Source organism: Stenella coeruleoalba (genome assembly GCF_951394435.1).
Source record: "Stenella coeruleoalba genome assembly, chromosome: 12".
Classification (NCBI taxonomy): domain Eukaryota; kingdom Metazoa; phylum Chordata; class Mammalia; order Artiodactyla; family Delphinidae; genus Stenella; species Stenella coeruleoalba.
In genome coordinates, this window is record NC_137158.1 from 68,163,597 (window position 1) to 68,182,650 (window position 19,054).

A 19,054-nucleotide genomic window follows, 5' to 3' on the forward strand; every position below is an offset into this window, starting at 1 on the left:
TTCTCACCCAGAAACCCATGGTTCTTTAGATTTTAATGGATGAGACTTGAAAGATTTATAAAATACCCAGAGTCAATATAAAATTTGTGTGCGATATTTTACACCTCTCTGATGAGTGGCTTTCCAACTTTCCTAAAGGTTAAGAACAACTATCAGAGTTAGAAGAAAGTCAATAGAGAAAGAAAGAAATTGAGAGATGATGGAATAATGGGTGCATGCATCATGGTATGGTGTCTGGTTTTTAAATCCTACCTCTCCCACATGGCTGTGGAATCCTCTTTAGGTTTCTTTATTTTTTGTTTAATTTTAATAAAAATTGATGTTTATTAAAATGGAAAATGTTTTGTTAATTATTTGGATTCCAAATCTTGCAATATTGCAAATAAGGACTCATTAATGTAATATTAAATATTGACAATATATTAATAAACTATAACTTATTCATCAAATTACAGGTGACATGAAAACATTAGGGATTCATGTTTTGTTTAAGTCTTTCCTTCCATGTAATTGTTAGGTGAGTAATAGTGGATGAACTAGGACTACTACTAATGTTTGACAAATGCTACTAATGTTACACTGTATAAGTGCAACATATTACCTTGTGTATTTTTTGAAAGACCATCGTAAATATTTTAAATGTTCCTTTTTTAAAAATTTTAATCCAAAATTATTCAGAGATGACTGTGATACTACGCAGAGTAAACTTCCCAAGTAGATTTTATATACACTTGTCAGGTGCTATTGCAAAAAAAGGATGGTTGAACTCATTAAATGGTTGGACTCAGCAGCATTACATATATCTCATCACAGCTACACAGAATGACCCAAATATCCAGGGATTTAGCAATGTATACAAAGATGATCATGACAATTTCTGAGTCATAGTTTTACAGTTTACGACATATGATACCTATTTTACATTCAGATCATATTCAGATGATATCTATTTCACTATGCATAATACAAATGTCATCATACATTTTAATCACATACTGAGAAGTTACAGATATAAACTATTTCTATAAATTATGATTAATCATAAAACGATTTGCTCCACCTTTTGAATTTTCTATTAGTTTATTCAAACAAAGGAGATATATACAGGCACTAGTTATGAATAAAATTCACCAGGAAAATATGACTTGTATTTCAGATATTTGGAGTTTGAATATTATACTCATTGAATCACTGAGTCAATAAAGAAATTTATTTCATGCTCCCAAATAGAACAAATTTAAGATAAACGTGCTAGGTTGGCTCTAGGAACAACTTCAATATTGAAGCAATATTGACTTATATGCATATAGCAATACACATATATTGCTTTTTGAATCACTTTTAATGTGAGTAATACATATATTTTTAATGTCATTTAAAGTCTTGTTCAGTGAAAAATGGTAACTCTGTTTGACTTGCCTTTTCTGAGTCAATCATGAAACTGTTTAATGAATTAGCTGAGATATAGTAAGAAAGAAAACGTTGTTTAGTTTTGCTTTACTCAGTAGAGATACGAGAGTAAGTTCTTTTCAGGTAGTGAGTTGAATGGCCAAAATCACTAATGTGATGGCACAAAATCACATGTGCCATTTCCTACTTCACATTGTGCCCACTAAGTAATACAGATTTGGTCACCATGTTCTTAGCATTTTTTTTCAGGGATGTCACACGCACTGCGGAGGAGCTGAGTAGGTAGATGCTTGATCTCTCTCGATAGGACTTCCTTCCACAACACAGCTGGCTATTGAAGTGCCTCCTGAAGCTTTCACTGAGCAGATGAAGAGTAAATGGATTGACACAAGAACTGCAAAAGCTCAGAACCCGGGCCACTAAGGTGACAATCATGTGGCCTAGAGATGGGTCAATCTCATTATAGTTGAAAGACCTATACATGTAAAGGATGTGATTTGGAAACCAGCAGAAGACAAAGCAACACACAAAGACCAGCACAATTTTGGCCAGGACTTTCTGTGTTTCCATCTGCAAATATAAGGAAATAGTCCCACTGATTAAAATGAAAACGGAGGCAGCCACATTCTAAAACACATCATGGTACAAAAGATGTAAAACTTAACATGCAAGTGCATCCAAAAGCACAAAAAGGATTTTCCTAGTCAAAGTAATGATTTTAACAATTTGATGAAGCCTATTTTGGTCACTATACTAATTTCACTTTAAAACATTTGACAGTTTATAAATGGGTATGTCTTCATGTTAAAACTGTGATCTTGAAAATTTTCTTATTTTTAACTCTTTTTCCTTTGTTTAACATCTTATTGTGATCACTATAAATATAAATCATTTGTTTGTATTAAATCCATTGAATTAATAAACCACAGAATAGATTCAAGTTTAGAAAATTTTTAAATCAGACTATTTTAAATAAGAAATACTGATCTATTGAAAAAGGGCATGACCCTTACCCACAAAAAAAAAAACCAAAAACCTTGAGATTTAATTTAAACTCCTGACTCCCATAAATCAAAATAACCTGACATAATTGTCATTTCTATAAACATTACTATGTTCAGCTGCCTAACCTTAAAATAAAAATAAAAACATTTTCTATCTTTTCATAAAATTCACCTCCTATGTTTACTGTTTTATAAGAAGGTCTTCAGGACTGTGATAAATAGACAAAATTCAAATATGGGACATTAATCGTTTTAAATCTAAAAATCATTTTCTAACATCTAGAGTCCAAAGTTTAGCTCAGATATGTCTAATTTGTTTGAATATTTAAATAAGGCAGCATGAAAGTGAAAACATAATTTATTAAGATATTTATAGTAGACAACATATTTTCTGAGCTAAAGCTATTGGTAGTTAACTAGAATATACCAGAGAAGTCTGGAAAGGTTTAGGATTGAAACAGATCTGACACTGGGGAGTAAGTAGTAGTGAATGGTGACGGTAAACAAAGGTGCAAGTGAAAAGGAATCTAGTTCAAGAAGCAGAATGTGGTACTCCAGATGTATCCCAGTGGCATAAATTAGGCAACTTGGCCTTATAAATGAGGTGGATGTGAAATTTACATTACTAAGCACAGTCCTCCCTAGCAGGTGGAGCATAGGTGCAAGAATTTCGCAGCAGTCTATACTTGGAGATTCAAATGTATAGGTAGGCTGTTAGCATTGAGATTACTTCTTGGCAGATGTCAAGCCCAGTTACCCAGCCAGAGTTTATAAGTCCCAGTAGGGAAATTCACATACATACACACACACAAAAGTCAGAACTAAGACCACTGAAAAACAAAAAAGTGGAGGTGGGGAAGGTCAGAGGAGCTCAACTCTAGAAACCAAAGCAAAAACTCAGATACCCAAACTGAGATACAAATTGGATCACAGGGCTCTGAATAAAAGGATTGTATATAAAGGGAAAAGTACAGTGAGCCTGTGACCCAGACATTTTTGCTTCAATGATGCCAGGTATTGAGGTAATAAATATATTACTTTTTCTAATAATTACTTTAATGACTGGTATTTTTTAAGCCTTTAAAGCAGATGTGGATCACTGATGTTTATGGACATCAATAAATAGAGGTCACCATCTGCACAGGAAAACCTTAACCAGATTTAGTGCCCAAAGCCCCAGCCTGTGCCTCCAGCTACAGCCCATCAAATTTTAATCATCTGTGATTCAACTCCGCGTACCTACAGAGCCCTTTGGAAGAAGTTCCTCACTAGGAATGCACAAATGTACAACTTGAAACTGTCCCATAACTGCAGTATTTCCATCTTAACGCAACTGGTTTTACCTTACATTAGTACTATGTATTCTTTAGAGAAGAAAAAGTACATAAGGTGCAGGTCATAGTTTTAAAATTAGTATGTAATATTTATTTATCAGAAAAGCTATAAAGTTGAATTAGACCAAGTCCTATTTCAGCACCAGCCCACCTTCTGATCACTCTCACTATTGCTCTGCTGCCCTCTGTTCCCAGTCTCTCATTTTGGCATCTTAGCCAAACCTCATCCCCGGACCCCAGCAGTGTCCTACAGTCCTTTCCTGATGCGTCCTTCCCCCAGACTTTCTGTCATCTTTAGTGAGCTAATGGGAGAAGAAAAAATAATTGAATAAATGTATACTTATAATGTGAAATTCTTTTCTGGTTTGTTATGTGTTTCTTTGCATAAACATTTGCACATAAAGAAAAGCCACCAGAGACATTAATTTCAAATGAGCCTAGGCCCAGATGTCAGATAAGCTGGACCTCAGTGGGCTTTTAGAGCTAACACATGGCCACATATTAGAGAACCCCCAACATCCCTTCCAGTTCAGGCTAGTGCGTGTTCCAGTGCCCTTCTGACTGTTCTAATCATTTCTGATAGTGAAAGCCCATGAAATAGAACTCAAAATAGCACCTAATGCTTCTGCCCAGCTTGCCCCCAACACACACACCTACCAAGCTTACCTGTTTTTTGGTAATGTTCATTGTATTCTCCCAGAAGATTATGTGCACTTTTAATTAAGTCCTTGCAATATGATAATAATAAATACTAATAATAACAAGTGGTATAAGGAAGTAGACCGAGAAGAGGAGCACTGAATGAATCTTTGGATGTAATTCATCAGTCTGAGGATAGGGTATACACGCCGTGAAGCTGCCATTATCCAAGCCACCGATGTGCGCCACTTGGGAAAACACGGCTTCTGGAACAGCCAACAGCACCGAGACCACCCAGATACCCACGGCCTTCACACAGGTCCACAGCACTGCCCCTGATGTCTGGATACCCATGGGGTTTACAGTGGCTCTGTACCTGGGCAGATAATACATTTCAAATTACTCTCTTAAGAAAGAAAAATTAAAAAGAGAAAGGAAAAGAGAGAGAGAGATCTTACTAAAAGAGTGGTGCCAACACCCCATTATTCCCAGGCTGTTACGTACTGTGTGGAATAACTAAGATCCTTGGTGTCTCTCTGTCTACAAGTTATTCTACTGCTTATTAGCACAGAAGACATGAAGAGAAAAGCAAATATTTTACATTGTCATTTCCCAAATTGCAGTAATTTGCTTACCTCCTTCACAAGTATTTTCTAAATCTACACGTACTACAAGTATCATTGTATACTGAATATTTTTATTTAAATACTTTTATTCCCAAAAAATCTATTACTACTGAAATTGATATAATATACAATAACCATAAAATATAAAATGCTCACAAAATAGTATTATTAAAATTTACCTGGATACTCTTCTAGAGCTTCTGAGGCTGGGTCTCCTACTTTTTTTCTTAAGGACATTAAGAAATCTTAGAGGCTAATCCAGACTGGGATTTTCTCCCTAATTCAGTCATAAGGACGAAAAGAACTGAAAATGGAATAACATTCTGTCTTTACAGTTCAAATTTCTTTAATGTCAAGACCTCATGCAGTCTTCTCTCCTCCCACCTAACACCATCGTAGTGGTAAATGAACCACACTCCAGGATGCAATGGCTTAAACAATCCAAGCCTCTATACCTCATTCAATTACACATGACTATTAAGCAAGGTAATAAAAATACAAACTGAGCAAAATTGTACATAAACCTCAAATTACTTATATCTGTCTTTAAAAGTATTTCAGGTTACAGTATACCTAGGAGGTTAACAAGATACAGCAGAAAGCAATTTTAGTCAGACAAGTCTGCACTGTTATCCCATCTCTGATATCCTTTGGAAAATCACTTAAGATCTTTTTCTTCATCTGTAAGGTGGGGATAAAAACACCACCCTCAAAGTTTTGTGATTAGAAAAACTGTATAGAACACCTATTACAATGCCTGGTACCTAGCAGATATTAACCATGCCATGACCCTGTACCTTCTCCTTATTTACATTTGAATTAGTCTGATATTCTAAAAATTCATAATATTTCAAGCTACATAACAAGCAGATAAAGTCTCCTTCTGAGGTTCTCTAAAGATGTGTCTCATTGCCCACGGGAGAGGAGCAGCCCCCAGCCTCAATACCTTTCCGAGGGGAGCCTCTAATGCAATTTTAATTATTTTTAAAATAATGATTTTCTTATATTTTTTTCAAGCGTCACATCAGTCAATTTTAACTCCTTTTACTCTGATTCCCAGATACAGTCTCTCTCCTTCTCCCCTCCTCCTCTCAGCCCTTCCTTTCTCCCTCCTCTCCCCAGGTACACTCCCTGCCCCTCTTCACTGCTTTTCTAGACCACCCACAGTTACCTATGCCCTTACCTGTGGGTGCTGAGGGCAGTGAGAGTGAACACGGACACCCCCACGGAGGTGAGCTGGATCACCCGGATGAGTTTGCAGCCCACCTTTCTGAACATCCACTCGTCAAAGAAGTAGCGGGATTTGTTACCGTATACTAACACATATATATGGAATCTAAGGGAAAAAAAAAAAAAAAAAGGTCATGAAAAACCTAGGGGTAAGACGGGAATAAAGACAGACCTACTAGAGAATGGACTTAAGGATATGGGGAGGGGGAAGGGTAAGCTGTGACAAAGTGAGAGAGTGGCATGGACATATATACACTACCAAACGTAAAATAGCTAGTGGGAACCAGCCGCATAGCACAGGGAGATCAGCTCGGTGGTTTGTGACCACCTAGAGGGGTGGGATAGGGAGGGTGGGAGGGAGGGAGACGCAAGAGGGAAGGGATATGGGGACATAATGTATATGAATAACTGATTCACTTTATTATAAAGCAGAAACTAACACACCATTGTAGAGCAATTATACTCCAATAACGATGTTAAAAAAAAAAAAAAGAAGTAGCAGGAAGCATCCACAGGGACGCAGGTGATCAGCAGCAGCACGTCCCCAACGGCCAGGTTAGAGACGAAGATGCTGGGGACTCATGGCGCTGTTGGTGATGAAGATCTTCACCAGCATGATGTTACCCAGCAAGCCCACTGTGATGATGAGCAGGTAGAGGGACGGGATCACACAGCGGATCACGAACTCCGCAGTGGTCCCGTCCGGGGCGGGTAGGAAATCCCTTTCCAAGACCTCTGGAACGAAACCTCTCTGATTCACGCCCGCGGTCCAGGAGAGGTTGGAAAGAGACTCGGGGGGCATGGTCTCTTTCCCAGGAGAGTCCGCTGGAGTTTTCATGCACCCAGGTGCCTTGAAAAGTGCAACGCACTCTTGGGCTTAATGGATTTCCCTCTTGCTAAGTTTACCTCCCGCGGGGATCGCGTCACACCGCCTTGTCCCGAGGAGGACCGGGCCGGGTGAGAAGACTGGCCACAGGCTCCAGCCTTTCACTTTTAGAAGGGGCACGCACATTGGCTCCTGCTGGCTCCGAATTTAAAAAAAAAAAAAAAAAGGAAGAAGTTGAGTCTTTGTTCCAGTCCTCAATGGTTTGTTCTCGCTTATAGATAGCGGAGAACAGCCTTTTTGTGAACAAAGATTTATCCCTCTGGAATTAATTAAAATACCTGCCAGGGCTTCCCTGGTGGCGCAGTGGTTGAGAGTCTGTCTGCCGATGCAGGGGACACGGGTTCGTGCCCCGGTCCGGGAAGATCCCACGTGCCGCGGAGCGGCTGGGCACCCCCGTGAGCCATGGCCGCTGAGCCTGTGCGTCCGGAGCCTGTGCTCCGCAACGTCCCACAGCTTTGCTCTTGTTTCTGCAGTTCCTGCTGTATTTTGTGGGATTGGAGGGGCTGAGTCCTCTCTCGCACACTGCCTCCCTATATAGATCTATCCTTACTCACCTCCGAGTAGGAGACGCCCCAGACAGAAGTCTGTGAACCTCTGAAGATTTGGGAGCTGAGCTGGTGAGTCCCTGAGGCTCTCGCACTGAATTTAGGAAAGAAAAGGAGTGACAAAAGAGGAAGTAAATGAATGGAATTCCCTCCCTACTTTTCTTCCTTGATCCACTTTTCTCACCCCAAATATAGAAACTTTCCTACTGCTGGCATATTATTTTTTAACTTACAGTTTATTGAAATATAGCATGCATAAGGTACACAATTCTTAAAAGTAAGTTTAGTCTAACCACCATTCAGAAATCTACAGTCTAACCACTATCCCCTAATGTCATCACTATTCATTCTGCCTTTTATCATCTAAAGTTAGTTTGCCTGCTTTTGAGAATCATATAAATGAAATTATAAAATGTTTAATCTTGTGTCCAGCTTCTTTTACTCAACATTATAGTTGTGAGATCCACCCATATTTTTGTGTGTAGTATTTTTCATTGCTGTATACTATTCCAGTATAAATATACCACTGTTCGGGTATCCCTTCTAATGTTGATTGACATTTGGATTCTTTATAGCTTTAGCTAATTTGAGTAATGTTTCTGTAAATATCCATGTGCCTGTCTTCTGGTGCACATTGGAATTCCAGACGTGGATTTACTAGGTCACAATGATTATGTTAAACTTGAGCAGAAATTAACAATTTTTCAAAGTGAATTCCAAGTTTTTTTCTTTTGGAAACTTGCTTGACAATACCTATTAAGGCTGAACATATGCACGTCTATGACTGAGCAATGCCATCCCTAAGTATATTCTCAATATATATCTGATACATTGTTTTAAATAGAATGTCCCTAAGAATGAAATAACTCTCCAAATTAACACCATTTGAGTCTAATATAAACCTCTCAGGAGTGGTACAGTTCTGAAGTTAGCCAAATAACACTTTTTACATTAGGAAAAAACATCTGGCTAATTCTTGGTTAAAGGATAAAATTGTATGATAACAAGAAAATTGGTCAAGGACTGCCTACAATGATCTAGTCATAAGCTGATGAAAAGCGCCAGGCCATTTGTAAAATTTAAGTAATTTTTTCAGATGCTGCTGACCAAGAACAGCATTTAATTATCATAGTTTAATTAGACAAGGTAAACATTTGCATTGTAATCAATTTTACGTTTTTCTAACACAATGACAAGTGCTAATTATACTCTTCTTGGATTTCATTACTTAAAATAGTCTGTTATTGAGGTTGGCTAAATAGAATGCTTATATAATACATTTGAATATGTGTTAATGAACTTTATATATCATAGATATCAAGGCAATTAATATTACATATAAGTTGAAAATGTCTCTAGGAATTTTATCTTCAAAGTTATTTAAGTTTTCACTTTTAGCATCCTATCTCATTATGCAAGCTAAATTAACTACAAAGCAATCTTCTAAATTCTGAAATCTCTCAGCCTTTCAAACTGCAACTATACATTTTAACCTATTTTATATGAAAACATATTTTAATCTAAATTGCTGTATGCATAGCTGTATTCTCTTCTGATTGTGTCTGGATGATGCTAAGGACTTAGATAAGAAAAATGTCTCATGTAAAACTGGATTAATAAATATCCAATTGCCTAGCGTTGTAGAAATAGGGCACCTGAATTATTGATTTTTTTCCATTTCAAGTGAATCCATATGCATTTACTGAAGGGCTTGGGCTCGTAGGAGTGGAGAGTATAATAAATGTGTTAATAGTGATGGCCTTCCTGATATTTTATTAAAATATGTTATAAAGTTATTGGCACTATGTATGTGTTATTTAGACACATCACCAAGTTACATATAGGTACACGAGTGTTGTCACATTTGTATAGGAGCAATATACATCAGAGATAAATATCTGTTGAAGGAACAAACCTTTTTTTTTAAATCAATGTGTCATACACTACATTAGATTCCTTAGCATCATGTCTAATTTAACATTTATAAATATTCTATGAAGTAGGTATTTGAATCTTAATTTTACATATGAGACAATCAAAACTCATAGAGACAAGATAACTTTCTTAATTTTATAAAGACATCAGAAAAACTGCATTTTAAAGCTTATTATATTTGACTGCAAAGTCTATTGTATCTCACTGTTCCCAGAGAATAAAAGTGCCTGGGAAAATGTGATTTCTATATAATTGAAGGATATATTTTTAGTACTAAGGCATTCAATGTTTATAAAATATACATTATACATTTCATGGCCTTAAACTGAACAAATGCTTTTCAGAACTATATATAAACATTTCTTGCTGTTTCAAATTCATGCAAATAAGTTGGAAACCACAACCAAAAATAAGGACAAAATCAGTCAATTTAAAGTAAGCCAATAATGGCACAGATGATATAATAAGTAGATAAAGATATTAAAAATGTTAGCAAAACATTATTTCATGATTTTGAGGCGTAAGAGGAAAACATTAACATGTAAGGAGAGACATGGAGCATATAAAAATAAATATATTGAATTTATATTGAGATAAAAACAATGTCTGTGATGAAAAATAAACTTTACAGGATTAACAGCAGATCAAACACTGCAGAAGAAAAGGTAGAGAATTTGATAATATAGTAAGACGAGCTATCTGAAATGAAATACAGAGAGAAAAAGACTGAAAATAATGAACAGAGTATCAGCGCACAATGTCTGTAACTAGGTCCCTGAAGGACAGGAAAGAAAGGAAGAGGTTTTTAAATATTTGAAGAAAAAATGGCCCCCAATTTTTCAAATTTGATGAAAGCAAATCCCAGGCAGAAGAAACAAGAAGAAAACTCTACCAAGATTGAAAACTAGCAGCTTTCCCACTAAGGTCAGGAAAAAGGAAAGGGTGTCCTCCTTCACCACTTATATCCAACATTGTACTGCAAGTTCTAGGATTGCAATAGGGAAAAAAAAAGAAAATGAAAGGTATATTGATTAGGAAGGAAGAAATAAAACACTCCTTGTTAGGGAATGACATGATTGTCTATGTAGAAAATCCAAAAAAATCAACAACAACAAAAGAGCTCCTGTAACTAATAAGCAATTACAGCAAGGTTGCAGAATATAAGGTTAATTTATAAAAGTCGATTGCTTTCTTATATACCGACAATAAGCAAGTGGAATTTGAAATTAAAAACACAGTACCATTTACACTAGCACCCACCAAAATAAAATACTTAGGTATAAATCTGACAAGGTATGTACTAGATCTGAGATTATTAATGCAGATGAATCCATGGAGAACATAACTGGGCTCAGATACTGGAGATCACATTACTTTCAATCAAGGTGGCCTATGGGAGATCCACATAGGTATATTGGGTATATAAAGGTATATTTAGGGGTAACCACTCCCACATGAGTTTGTCTTGGGAAATGGAAAAACTTTCTGTGCAAATGTGTTTCCTAATTTCACTCAGGCAGTTACAATACAATGGACACAACATATATGGTAGATAAAACAAAACTGGACTACCAGGTCAAAGAGACCATCAGGGGAAATGAGACTAGACATAGGTAAATCAACACAAACAGAATTCACCTTTAATGCAAAGAAACATTCAGAGGATAAAACCTTCTTGCAAGAGTATGGTGCCCCATGACATCTTATTCTAGGGAGAAGGCAAATGAGAGTAAGCTTCTTAGTCTGGTAAAGAAGCTTTAACTAAATTTCTTCCAAAGGGAAGAAATGAACAAAATGGTAGGAAGGAGCTTGTACTCTGAATCGAAAAGAGCTGTTAGATATATTACTACAGATAGAAGCAGAAGTAGCCCAGGATGGGAGGACAATGTCTAGAATGGCAGTGCAAAGAGTCCACATACAGTCTCCCTAGTGAAACAACCATAATTGGTGAAAATTATAAGTAAACATAAATAATCATTTAATGTCTCTAGAAATTGTCCAAAGTACATACAGCAACTGAAGAAATATTATTCAATATTATCTACTAAATCTAAGTGAAAACATCCAAAGTCTGACATTTGAGACTTGATCTTCTTTTTCTATCCCCCACACTGCTAGCTCTGCATGACAAAATCTCCTCTCTGTGTGGGTGCAACAACGAACACAAGACTCCTTCTGCACCCATCAGAGAAACCAATCATTAAGCACCATGAAGAACCATGGTAATGTGATATCACAGATACACGAAAAAGACAATTCTCCAGAAACCAAACTTAAAGTCATGGAATATTATGATCTAACTGATAAAGAATTCAAGATATAATAAAATAAAATAATTTTATTCAGGAATAAAATTAATGAACAGAAGGAATACTTTATCAAAGAGATTGAAATTCTAAAAACAAACCAAACAGAAATTCTGGAGTTGAAGAACTCAATAAATGAGATGAAGAACACATTAGAAAGCACTGGAAATAGAGAAGACCATATGATAGAGAGCATTAGCGAGCTCGAAGATATAAATATAGAAATGAAACAAGTAGAAGAGGAGACACAATTAAGATGTTAAAAAATGAAGAAATTCTATGACAGTTATCTGACTCCATTAGGAAGGGCAATGTTAGAATAATGGGTATCCCAGAAGGAGAAAAGAGGGAGAAAAGAGCAGAGAGTTTATGTAAAGATATAAAATCAGAGAACTTCCCAAACCTGGGGAAGGAAGTGAATATACAAGTCCATGGAACTAAGAGAACATCAAATTACCTAAAAGCAAAAAGGACTTCTCCAAGACATATTATATTAAAGCTGTCAAAAGTTAGTGACAAAGAAAGAATTTTAAAAGCACCCAAGGAAAAAAGAATGGTAATCTACAGAGGAACCTCCATCAGGCTATCAGCAGATTTTTTTCAGCAGAAACTCTACAGGCCAGGAGAGAGTGGAATGACACACTCAAAGTATTGAAAGTATTGAAAGATAAAAACTCTCAGCCAGGAATACTCCACACAGCAAAATTATACTTAAGATATGAAGGAGAAATAAAGGATTTCCTAGACAAACAAAAGCTGAGGGAGTTCATCAACACTAGACTTGCCTTACAGGAAATAATGAAAGAAGCTCTTCTATCTGAAATGAAAAGGGAAAAGCACACAAAACTTTGAGTAAGATGATAAATAGACATCCAGGAAAAATGCAACTCTGTTGGGATAGTTTGTTAAAAACTTAATTGTAGCACAAAGGTTAAAGGGAAAAAAGCAGCGATAGTACTATAACTACTTCAATCTGGTAACAAATTCACAACAAGAAAAGGGATAATTTGAGACAAAAAAATCAAAAATGGGAAAGAGGAAAAGCATGGAACCCATATAAGCAAATGAAGATAAGATGCCATTAGCAGAAAAAGGACTATTTTATCTATGAGACAGTTTACACAAACCCCATGGTAACCTCATGTCTTTCAAAAATAGGCAGGATTATAGTTTCTTGGGAGATAGTAGCTCCCAAGAATTTCATTTGAATTCTGAATTTTGTGCTTAAAGGAATCACCACACTGTGATTCAACATTTTCCCCTCTTGCAGCATATGACTGGAAAGTAGTTCATAGAGGCAAACAACTTGACTTAGTTTTCAGTAGAAGGTGCTTTATGTTTTTCAAATATTATGAAGTAAACATGAAAGAATAAATAGTATCTTCAAACTCAATATAAAGTAAGAATTGAATAAATCTCGAAAATCATTGGATGTGGCATCAGCACTCCTCAAATAAGAGACAGGATGACTAGCATGTCTTTACCCCCTTAATTCTTATTACTAAACTATAACGTATCTTCATGGGCAATAGGAGTTGACAATTCAATATTTTGTGTCTCATTAGCTCCACCTACCGAGTGCTGGTCACATTTCAGAAATAGTTACAAGTAAATGCAAAAGGAACCAAATCAAAGTAACAGAAGGATGACAATAGAATGATTGTGTCTCAGCATTTCTTTTAATCCATGCTATTTGAGTAGACATGCAGTAGCCAGAGCAGTGACCGTCAGGTCAAAAAAAATAAGAATTATCTTTAAATTTCATTTATATAAGTATGACACTTAATTTGATTAAAATATTTGACAAAAGCAAATATTAAGCCATACCAGCCTTACTCATCAGAATTATAATAAAAATTATATAAAAAATCCATGTGAAAAATCTTTGCAAACCACAAAACACTAAAAAATTTAAAACATTCTATACAATTTAACCCATAATGGAATGCCATTTTCAGTTTTAATTTTTTTCAAAAAACTTTAAAATGCTACAACTGAACTTATGATCTAAGCTAGGCTGTTACTTTAACTTTGGTTAATCAAAAATTTGGGAAAGCTGAAATATTTTATTTCACTGGAAAGAGATTTTCCATATTTGATGTTTAAACCCCTTTCTTAGTATTTTCTCATATCTAAAAATAAAGGGGGGGTATTTTTATAGCATAAAGTCATATTTTATTTTTCAGTTTTGAAAATGCATTGAATCATACACACGGAACATGGTGTATTAAGACTCAATTGATGAAAATGGAGTGGTAATTCAAACTTCTGACTTCTCTGAAACAACTGAAAGAGTCAGGAAGCACATGAAGAACTTAAAGTGGTTAAGTATCAAGTTTATTGATATTCAACAGTTTTGTCTGAACATTTCCTTTTCACGTAGAGCCTTTGATGTTTTGAAAATATAAACATAGCCAAAATATTGAAGTCACTAGTAGTCTCCAAATGCAAATACATGAATATTTAGCAGAAATCTTCCTTTGGTTCAATTCCTTCCTACATTCACATTTTCCTGGCTGTAAACCTCTGGTGATGCCCCAGAGGTTTCTCAGCATGAAGAGCCCAATTATGAAATGGGAAAAGCTCACTCAAAGCCTATACATGCAGTTACAAAGTGCTCTGGAGAGGTTAAAAAACTGATAAGAATTTGGTCCACTGAATATAACCTGCAGTGATATTGCTAGAGAAGACAAGAATTTGAATGCACATAGGTTGGAAAAATAAATTACCTCGTTGCCTTGAAGGCAATCTCCTTGGGTCAAGGCTAAGACCTTTTTCTTTGGTGTTGTGTGGAGAATTATCTTTATCACTTTTTTTTCTCCACATAACTAAGTGGTTTGTGGTCAGTAATCTGCTACTTTTTCACAAATTGTCTTTCAAAAAATGGAAAGGGTTCTTGTTGGTTAAATGGAAATGATTGATCATGATAACAAATGTCTTTCTCAAAATCCATCATGACTTTAAATTAAGGTCAGGGTATGAATAGGACTTCTACCTTCCTCATATTTATTTTCTCTCTCTAGGTTTTATGTCAGTCTGTGTCTAGCTAATGTCAACAGCAGAAGAAAATAACATCATGCTTCAAGAAATGCAGTCTTGTTAATATTTATTTAAGAGGTACTGACTTGATCATCAGAAAACATTTCAGTCAAAAAAACCCAAAAATGTACTTGTGTCTACAAATACATTTAATTTCTATAGCAGAAACTTTAATTCAAGGAGAAAATAAACTAGTCCTGAGACTAAGGATGGTGGCACAAAACATAATATTTGTAAAGGTCAGTACAACTTACTGATTAGGGTTTCTATGCCAAATAACTTGCTAGACAGTTTACATTCATTATCTCATGTCGCATTCTTACCAACACTATGAACTCCATATTATTATGCTTGTTTTACCAGGAAGAAAACTAAATTTATAGAGGTAAACTAACATATCCAAGGTCATCCAGCTAGACAGTGACAGAAGAAACAACTGAAGTCTAGTGAATCTCCATTCACTAGGAAAAATGCATCCTGGCAAGGAGCTACATGTGATAGGATTAAGAAATACTTTTTTCTAATTCACTTAGAATCAGAGTCAGTTCACCCAGCTGTGCGCCTGTGGGACTGTCTGCCCAAATTAAGTGATTCTTTCTCATTTATACAAAAATGTCCAGGGATCTAGTACCAGCCCCGTGTGGTGACAAATGTTCTACAACTTCAGGGAGAAGTTTGCTTTTAGCTCAGTTGATCAGAAATAGGATCATACACATAAAATTTAAACTTAGCCTGACAAGAAGTATAGAATTTTAACTAGGAAGATGAAGAGTGGGAAGGTAAAGTAGGACATTTTTTTGGAAAATGCAAAGGATCCACCCATTGTTCTGTGTATTCTATTAATCTCACAAAAACATACACCTACCCAAACGCATACACCCACACCCACACAAAAACATATCTTCAGCCTACAATTACTATAGGAAGCTGTGCACAGAATATTTGGCTCAAAGGGAGTGTGTAGCATTATTAAAACCTTGTTTGAATGCAGATAAAGTTCTTCAGGGGGTTCTATTTTTAGAACCTTTTATGAAGAACTCATGCTCACTAACATGAGCATGAGGTACTTTCACTAACAGTCTTGAAATTCTAGAAGGTTGTTGATGCTTTTGAGTTGTGACATAGGAGGAATCAGGGGAAGGTCTCTCTATCATATCTGTGATACCACTTGATTCCAAATTACTCTGTCTACCAACTCCAGGGTCTTGCTTTTTCCAAGATCTCCTTTTGTCATTTGACAATTGATAAGCAATTTTCAGCCAGGTGTGACTTAGGCATTCTTTTATTTTCTTATCCATCAAATCCCCATTCATAACTGTTACATATCTCAATAGATTTAAGATCTATTGGCATAAAAACATTTTTCAGATTATTGTTATTGTAAATTTTATCCAGTGAGGCAAATAACCCCATAATTATTATCTTTGTAGTTAACATAATTGCTTTAAACAAATTAACTTATAACATCATCATTAGAAACCTGCCACCTCACCCAAAATAAGTTAAGTCTTACATATGTTTTTTTTCTTTTTTTTTGCGGTACGCGGGCCTCTCAATGTTGTGGCCTCTCCCGTTACGGAGCACAGGCTCCATAGGCGCAGGCTCAGAGGCCATGGCTCACGGGCCCAGCCGCTCCGTGGCATGTGGGATCTTCCCGGACCGGGGCACGAACACGTGTCCCCTGCATCAGCAGGTGGACTCTCAACCACTGCATCACCAGGGAAGCCCTTATGTACGTTTTATAGATAAAAAGTGTTATTAAGAACTTACAGCCCATAAACTCACCTTAAATTCTTTGTATCTCAAAAACATAAATGATGGGACTGGTTTCCATTCGTTGCAGTGTACAAGGATCTTGTGATGATAAGGTCACTAAAGGTCACTAGACATTCACAAAACCTTTCACTACATCTTGAAAAGTATGTACCCTGAACATATAAAGCTGGATAAATCATTCCTTCTAAAACTATCAGAGACTACGTGATGGTTTTAGTTCATCTGACTCATAAAACTCAAATAATTATAGTCAGTAGCATATTTATATAATCATCTCACATATGGTTTCATATTTTACCCGCTCCAGTACATTTGCATCCTGAGATCTATATTAACATTTTAAAGGTAAACTAGCATACCCTAATACTTAATAAGTAGGAATTCATAGAAAAATGGACGTTAAAATTTGCTTCTAAAAGGGAGAAAATATGGTTTATATATTAAGTGTTCATAGCAGGAAAGTCATTAATCAGCTTTCAAAAGCTAAATTTGTCTCAAGCTCATTATTATTCAAAGCAATGAATTTTCCCTGGTAACATGTCACAAAGGGAATAAAGAATGGAAGTTCTAATGATAGCCCAGCAATTTAGAACAGGGTTTTAATTCAGTAATCTGGAGTTTATGCACATAAGACTGATTATATGCACCAAAGTTTGATACTACAAGCATTTCATAAATTAAAGGAATGCTATGTATTTCAACAATGCAAAATATGATTCAGTATATACTGAAATTAAGAAACTGTTGGAGTATACTGCTTTGCCAAATATAAAAGAATCATACTTTTCTCCACACTAAAGCATGCAACAAAAGCACTTACAATTTCTCATTATGTCCAACATTGGAAAATTACAGCAAATTGATCATTTATAGAACCTATACTGATGAAAATTGGGGTGAAATCAAGGATAAGCACTGACAAATGAGTAATATTAAGATTGGGCTTCTGAGTTTGACTCTGTAGCAAATAATTTCACAAAAACCATTGACTGTCAGATGTTTAGTTCCCTGCAGATACTTGGTTCACAGAAAATAATTTAATAAAACTGAGCATGAATGAATTTTAAAATTTAGTATTTCTCAGGAAGATGAGTAAAGCCTCCAATCAATAAATCTACAGGGTCCCGTTACAGCGCCATAATGCTCACTAACTCCTTCGGTATTGAAGTAATTTGAAATAATATGAAAACTTGGGCATGTGAAAGGTATATGCTAATACACTCATATCTGTAGTCATCACTAAGTTATTACTAAGAATATTAATCCTGTGCACATAGCCAACCCTAATACCTAAGTTTCTCATTTGCTATTGGCAATTTATAATAACTTCAGATAAGAACCCTCCAAAGTCAGGTCTATTGATACAGATTGTCTCATGTTGGGAGAATCTGTTAATTGAAGAATTACACTAACACACCTTCAGGTTTATCTAGGAATCACTTTTAGGAGAAATGGCCATGTCTGAAAATCTTTTGGAATATGTGGACTATTCAAAAAGTGTCAGGAAGCATGGAAGTTTTGGGGAAGTTAATGTGAATCTGAGAGTTAAGAAATATTCCATTTTCCGGCACATCTGAAAGATAAACACCTCAGCTACCTAGAGCTATCTTTTTTTTTTTTTTCCAAAAGCGACTATTTTTTTTTTGCGGTACGCGGGCCTCTCACTGCTGTGGCCTCTCCCGTTGCGGAGCACAGGCTCCGGACGCGCAGGCTCAGAGGCCATGGCTCACGGGCGCAGCCGCTCCGCGGCATGTGGGATCTTCCCGGACCGGGGCACGAACCCGTGTCCCCTGCGTCGGCAGGCGGACTCTCAACCACTGCACCACCAGGGAAGCCCCTTCTTTCCTCTTTAAGATTGAATGTATTCAGGAACACATGTATTATAAAGGTTTCCAATTTAAAAAGAAAAAACATTCCCAGATTCACTTGGGCTGCTGAAGGTTGTGTTTAAGAACCACAGGGAAGGAAGGCATAGGAAACCATCTTAGCAGATGTTCAATAACTCTTGATCTCCATACTCCTGATTCAGAGGCCTATGTTTGGTCTCAGAGAGAGCCAGAGCAATGGGTCATCTGTATGCCAAATTACCATTCTCTCACTTGGGTATGTCTCATATTCATGCTCCCCAAGTGTCTTAGATTGGGTTCCACAAGAATGGACTTTGAGATGATGACATGTGTGCAGAAGGTTTATTGAAGAGTGCTCTCAGGAGTTGACACTGTAAGGAAATGAGGAAAGTAGGACTGAGCAGATGAAGAAACACTTGCAATGTGGCTGCAGCTGAAGTCTCCATCAATCCCAAGGGTTGCTCCAGAGCCGGAATG

The 19,054-nt window shown here is 36.3% G+C and overlaps 1 protein-coding gene across 1 annotated transcript; it reads right to left on the reverse strand.

Annotated features, from left to right (window-relative positions):
• Positions 1–1,593: 1,593 nt before the first annotated feature.
• Positions 1,594–7,390, reverse strand: NMBR (neuromedin B receptor; the record flags this gene model as incomplete). Its single annotated transcript, XM_079939747.1, is given in 7 exon segments — positions 1,594–1,980; positions 4,415–4,426; positions 4,428–4,471; positions 4,474–4,763; positions 6,197–6,324; positions 6,757–6,823; positions 6,825–7,390. Coding segments are annotated over 7 exon segments (1,185 nt in total). The 5' UTR covers positions 7,082–7,390.
• Between the last annotated feature and the right edge of the window lie 11,664 nt (positions 7,391–19,054).